Here is a 7,196-nt window from a genome sequence, read left to right as displayed (position 1 = left end):
AATAAATCCACAAGTAGCAAATACAATCCCCCACCATTAAATATGGGAGATAATGAGTTAATGTAACATCGTAACTACAGGAAAGCACTATATGTTAAATATTCATTGAGGCCCCGTGGAGATACCGTGTCAAGTCTGTGAATCCACTGGGTCTCTAATTGAAGCAATCTCTTGCCTCTGTCTCCCCCTCGTATATCCTCCGGCACGTGATCAATGATCACATATTTCAACGTAGATAGACTATGTTTAGCTAACAAGAAATGTCTTGCTACTGGCTGGTCTATATCTTTTTTGTTACTGTTATTAAGTGCTGCCCGGATGGCCGATCTATGGAGGGCCATCCTTTCTTTAAAAGAGCGGATCGTTTTACCCACGTAGCATAAGCCACATGGGCACTTGATCAGATAGACCACATAGCTACTAGAGCATGTTAAGGGTTAACGAATTGAAAACTTGACACCAGTATGCGGATGGAAAAAGACCTTAGTCTGAAGCATATAACTGCACGTAGTGCAGCCCAGGCACTTATAACACCCCCCCGGTTTTTTACGAGTATTGGAGGGTAATCTATTAGAAATGTCAGTTCTAACAATCATATCTCTCAAATTTTTACCACGTCTGTAGCAAGACATAATCCTGCTTCTAGATCCCCTCCAAAATAACAAGATGTCATCTATGTATCTACTGTAGAAAAAAATATCATTAGCTATATCGGAGGAAAAGAATAACTCTCTCTCAATCTGAAACATATACGCATTCGCATACGAGGGTGCGACGTTCGAACCCATCGCACACCCCGTACGCTGAATGAAAAATTCTCCATTGAATAAAAAGTAGTTACGGTGAAGGGTTAGATACAAAAGCTGTAAAAACAAACTTAGGTGTCCACATCTTGTTATTTTGGAGGGGATCTAGAAGCAGGTTTGAGGAACATATTACATATATTAACTCACTTGATTGTCCGATTAAATTTACATATCAGATGAGTTTAAAACAAATTCATTTTCTAGATGTTAATATTTACATACAAGATAACTGCATCCAGACCTCCATATATTCCAAGGAGACAGATAGAAATATGCTGTTATCAGCACAGAGTCATCACCCCTTTGCTTTAAAACAGGGTTTGCCCTATTCACAATTGTTACGGGTAAAACGTATTACCAGTGATGAAAGTCTGTTAGAGTCGTCTTTATTGGAAATGATGGCCAAATTTAAAGAGAGGGGCTATTCAGACAAAATCTTATGTGAAGCTAAAAGGAAAGTTGATTTAATCCCTCGGGCTACTCTCTTGAATTGTGCGGTTCAAGATAGTAATAGTCCGTCAGAACGGTTACATTGGGTTCATGAATTTAACACGGCAGACAAACTGATTAAACAATCAGTTAGATCACTATGGCCTGTAATTCAACTGGACAAAGATCTAAAAAAACTTAAACACTCCAGGATTATGTCTTGCTACAGACGTGGTAAAAATTTGAGAGATATGATTGTTAGAACTGACATTTCTAATAGATTACCCTCCAATACTCGTAAAAAACCGGGGGGGTGTTATAAGTGCCTGGGCTGCACTACGTGCAGTTATATGCTTCAGACTAAGGTCTTTTTCCATCCGCATACTGGTGTCAAGTTTTCAATTCGTTATCCCTTAACATGCTCTAGTAGCTATGTGGTCTATCTGATCAAGTGCCCATGTGGCTTATGCTACGTGGGTAAAACGGTCCGCTCTTTTAAAGAAAGGATGGCCCTCCATAGATCGGCCATCCGGGCAGCACTTAATAACAGTAACAAAAAAGATATAGACCAGCCAGTAGCAAGACATTTCTTGTTAGCTAAACATAGTCTATCTACGTTGAAATATGTGATCATTGATCACGTGCCGGAGGATATACGAGGGGGAGACAGAGGCAAGAGATTGCTTCAATTAGAGACCCAGTGGATTCACAGACTTGACACGGTATCTCCACGGGGCCTCAATGAATATTTAACATATAGTGCTTTCCTGTAGTTACGATGTTACAGTAACTCATTATCTCCCATATTTAATGGTGGGGGATTGTATTTGCTACTTGTGGATTTATTATTGAGAGGCATAAGATATAGGTAGTTTCTTAATATATTTGTGATAGATATACTTATAGATCTTCTCTTATTTTGTATGGGGATATGTCTATAGCAGCACCAAGAGAGGTACATGGGTTTGTTATTGCTAGCGATATGCTCTTTATTGAATGTATGAATATAGAAACATTGTTATTTCCTAAGACCAAGCCAAGAGGTAGTAACATTATAACATCAATTTAAAATATAGTTCTTAAGTTATGTGATGATACATTGTATTTTTCAAATGATGTTATTATTATATTAGTGACCATCTGACTGTCCTCTGTACACTTTGCTTATATTAGACACGTAGCGGTGTATCGCGGATTACCATGGTTACGGACGCTGGTGGGGGCCGGACCCTGGCTGTTCACTTCCAGGAGTGACGTCGTGGCTGGAGGATGGTCCCGCCCGGCGCCCGAGCATGGCGCGCGATCGGTGATGGGTTCAGAGTTTGAAAACATGTATTTAGGTAAGTGATGCTTTTGTATTTCTCATATTCTTCCTGATGACGGATTAAACTCCGAAACGTTGAAGATTGATATGGTCTCATCGTTATTATTGTTGTGAAACCCGCCTGAGTGCCGCAGATTCTGTACTCTATATATATATATATATATATGTATATATACACTTTGTATATATATGTATATATATATATATATATATATATATATATGTAAAGTCCAGTATTAGTCCACACTCACGTCTGAAAATCCAATTGCTGGGGTAGCCACCCAAATGGGATCACCTGTATCCCTGCATACAAAAAATGAACAAAGGGGGTGCACTCACCAGTCTTCTAAAATGAGTTTTTATTTCATCTTTTTAAAAAAAATTTACAGCATCATAGTAAAGCTCCGACGTTTCGGTCCTAGCCATGGACCTTTGTCAAGGTACCTTGACAAAGGTCCATGGCTAGGACAGAGACGTCGGAGCTTTACTATGATGCTGTAAAAAAAATTTTAAAAGATGAAATAAAAACTCCTTTTAGAAGACTGGTGAGTGCACCCCCTTTGTTCATTTTTTATATATATATATATATATATATATATATATATATATATATGAGAGATACACCCCCATTTTTAGTTATGTTTATATATATATATATGTATATATACACACTTTGTATATATATATATATATATATATATATATATATATATATATGTGAGATACACTCCCATTTTTAGTTATGTGTATCTGTCTGTATTGTTACTCTTATGCAGTGCCCCTAATGCTGTGCCCCCAGTAGTTTTGTCCCATATGCGTGGCCCCCTTAAGTAGTGTCCCTTATGCATGGCCCCCTAAAGTGGCCCCCTTAAGTAGTGTCCCTTATGCATGGCCCCTTAACTAGTGCCCATTATACATGCCCCCCCCTCCGCCCAGTTCTTACCTCACCACCACGCTGTCTCCCGCTTCGCCGCTGCTTTGGCTGGATCAGGTTCTTCACATCGCGCAGTGCATCACTGGGAACGCTGGCATCTGTAGCGATCGGAGGCTTATTTAGCCTATCGGTTTCTTCAGAGGCCAGTGTTCACAGTGCAGGGAGCCACAGAGGTCGGAGACGGAGCGCTGTCTCCGTCTCTGAAAAAAAGAATTTTGGATCTTCAGGGGGAGTTTCTGGGTACTCAGAAACCCCTCCTGCGTGCATGGGTGGGGATGATTAACATTTTACATGTTTATAGCAATTTGTGTAAGACAGGTATTCTAAGCATGTGGGTGACTACATATTACCTTATTAAATAGATATATTATAAATATTTAAAATAAAACCCTTACTTTTTTTTCTACAACTATTTGCTTCTTCTGTTTTCTCCACTTCTTATCAATTTCTCCTCTTCAGCTGGACGCCATCGACACTGGAGACTGCCTTTATACAGATAGCCGGGTCAGGTGGGGAGAGGAGGAGAGCCAGGTCTGGTGGGGAGGGGAGGAGAGCCAGGTAAGGTGGGGAGTAGAGCTAGGGCAGTTGGGGAGGGCAGATGGGGAGGAGACAGATGGGGAGGAGAGATGGGGAGGAGATCCAGGTCAGGTGGGGAGGAGAGCCAGGTCAGTTGGGGAGGGGAGGAGAGCCAGGACAGGTGGGGAGGAGAGCCAGGACAGGTGGGGAGGAGAGCCAGGTCAGGTGGGGAGGAGAGCCAGGTCAGGTAGGGAGGGGAGGAGAGGAGAGCCAGGTCAGGTGGTGAAGAGAGCCAGGTCAGGTGGGGAGGAGAGGAGAAAGGAGCGCTCAGGGGGAGGTCCTGGTCACTGGCCTGATTTGCGGCTCTTTGAAAACTCAGAACCTGGGGCAGGGCTTTGCGGGTGCCGGGGGTGGAGCTATGTTCCGTGTCCCGGCACCTTGAAAAACAAAAAAACAATCAGTTATGCTGTACCATCGATGCAGAGAAACCGTCTGGTTCTCCCACCTCATTGGTAAAAATATTCAACATCGGCCATAAACCATCGATGATTATAAATCATTGATGGTCGATGGCCATTTCTACTGGAGGGGGCAGAGAATTATGAAGAGAGGGAGCAGATGACACTGCTGGGGCGGAGGGGCAGAGACATGTTGACAGGGGCGGATTGGCCATTACTTACAGCGGGAAGATTCCCGGTGGGCAGATTGGTGTGTGGGACCGCTTGTCACCTGTGGCCCCGCCCCTCTTAGCACATCCCCACTCTCCGTGGTCACGGCTTTCTTTCTTGACAGGCAGCCCTCCGGCTGCCTGTCACAGCTAATAGAGCAGTCCGCGGCTGGTATCACGGGAAGAGAAGAGGCTCCAAGTCCCTCCCAGCTAACACAGAGCTACGCGCGCCACAAACGCCGGACGGTGATGTTGCGTACCTCGGACGCAGAGCGGGTCAGCGTCCGGGATCAAGATCAAAAGGTAAGGTCACATCTTCTTAATTCTGGGGGCACATCCACACGGGGAGGAAGGCACTACACTTCCCAGGCCGCCAGCTGCCCCCGCTAGCCAGACTGTAGACAGGGGAGGAACAGGGTTGGAGAAAGTCGGGGCTGGCCGGGAGACAGGACAAGAGTCATTGAGTGACTCTGATTGAAATTTGCAGGCCAGAACTGTCATCGGCACCTGCTGCAGCCACTCTGGCAGCTTGCAGGACATTTTTTTATTGTTTATTTTGTGAGATGATCTGTCTTAGGGGAAGGGGGGTTATCTATTTGAGGGGAGGGGGGTTATTCTGATCTAGCGTCTGATGATCTGCCTGAGGGGGAGGGGGGGTTATTCTGTTCTAGGGGGAGATGATCTGCCTGAGGGAGAGGGGGTGGGGTTATTCTGTTCTAGGGGGAGATGATCTGCCTGAGGGAGAGGGGGTGGGGTTATTCTGATCTAGGGGGAGATGATCTGTCTAAAGGGGAGGGGGGGTTATTCTGATCTAGGTGGAGATGATCTGTCTAAAGGGGAGGGGGGGTTATTCTGATCTATGGGGAAATGATCTGCCTGAGGGGGATGGGGGGCATGCCCCCAGCATGACGGAATGGGGTTGTCAATTGCGGGCATGGCATTTCACATTAGACCACACCCCTTGTAGCAAGGCCACACCCACTTTTTTGGGCGCATGTAGGGCCACTTTTATGCTTTTTCCAGGGCCACTTTAAATTCCCAATCCACCCCTGCATGTGGAGTCTATGTTACATGTGGGGAGGTCATGTGTTACATTACTGTAGGAAGGTCTGTGTTACATGTTTGTGGGAAGGTATGTGTGGCCCGTGGGTTTGTTCTGAGTGGTATATGGAGAGACATGTCTCTCTCTCCCCCCACATGTCTCTTTCTCCTCTATGTCTCTCTCTCTCACCCCCCACACATCACTTTCTGCTCCATGTGTCTCCCTCTCACCCACAACTCTGTCTCCCCATTGTCTCTCTCCCTGTCTCCCCTTACTCTCTACAGTATCAATCATGGCGACAGTCACAGGGAGGCTCGCTCTCTACTCAGACCATGGGGCCTATTCATCAACACTAAAAAACAGTTTTAAGGACATTTTCTTTAATTACTGTTTTTTTAGTATTCATTAACACACTTAACACAGGAGATATCACTGATATCTCCTGGTTAAGTCAGTCTGCGTTAATTTCCACACTCCCCATACTTTAGTATAAGGATATGGAAATTATGCTATTCATCAAATTTGATGGTGTTACTATACGCCATTCTGAAGTGGCGTACAGCGGGATGTACTTACATGCTTTCAGCGTGAGAAGGTCCTCCTCGGCTCCCTCCGTCGCTCCCTGGTCCCTCCTCCGGCTCCAGCTGCTGCTCTGACACAGACTGTGTTCTCCCGGCAGAACACAGTAAAGTAAAAAAATAACAGTAAAGTTAATAAATAAAAACTATTTCAGCCCGGGTAGGAGGTCGAGGTCCGCGGCTGCAGGTGCGGGAGGGGAGAGGAGCGGATTTGGTGGGGGCAGATGGACACAGAATTATGGCAGCTGTAATCAGTGCATGCGCTGCTTTTGAGAACGTAACGGTGCATGTGCAGCACTGATTACAGCTGCGGTAAGTTAGGGCAGATAGGGAAAAGTATCTATTTTCTGAAAAGCTGTCATCGCAAAAATGACAGCTTTTCAGAGATACTTATGGAGAGGAGGAATGATGAATTCCTCCGGTAAGTAGGTAGAACTTCATGCGAGTTCTAAACCTAATTGCCTCCATCGATCAATTAGTGATTAATGATGAATAGGCCCCCATGTATCTTATGGTGGGTACACACTGGCCGACATATCAGCCACTCAATTGAACAGCTGATATATCGTGTGTGTGTCGACCAGTATGTACAGACGATATGTCTGTGAACGACATCATTCACAGACATATCAGAGCCGATAGCAAATATATCTATAAATATATCTGCACATAGTGCTGTGTGATATGCTGGGTACATACTGGCCGACATATTGGCTGTTCAATTGAACAACCGATATATCATGTGCACGTCAGCCAGTGTGTACAGATGATATTGTGTCGGCTGTGCAGCACAGCTGATAGCAGATATATCTTGTCATCGTGGTGTGTGTACGGGCGGTTGGCTTGCTGCAGAGGCCATCGGAGAGGGGATCCTGACATGACCCCTGGCCAGTGGGACCC

General features: G+C 45.0%; 1 protein-coding gene across 1 annotated transcript; it reads left to right on the top strand.

Annotated features, from left to right (window-relative positions):
- The first annotated feature begins 464 nt into the window (after positions 1–464).
- On the top strand, positions 465–2,008 carry LOC148436228 (uncharacterized). The gene is made up of 2 exons (XM_088465179.1): positions 465–562; positions 907–2,008. Exons 1-2 carry the CDS (start codon positions 465–467, stop codon positions 2,006–2,008), a joined length of 1,200 nt encoding a protein of 399 aa, XP_088321305.1.
- Positions 2,009–7,196: the final 5,188 nt, after the last annotated feature.

The sequence above is a fragment of the Taudactylus pleione genome, unplaced genomic scaffold (genome assembly GCF_031769625.1).
Source record: "Taudactylus pleione unplaced genomic scaffold, aTauple2 ptg001896l, whole genome shotgun sequence".
Classification (NCBI taxonomy): Eukaryota; Metazoa; Chordata; class Amphibia; order Anura; family Myobatrachidae; genus Taudactylus; species Taudactylus pleione.
The sequence above is the reverse complement of the archived record's forward strand: the minus strand, read 5'-3'. Positions and strand labels throughout refer to the sequence as shown.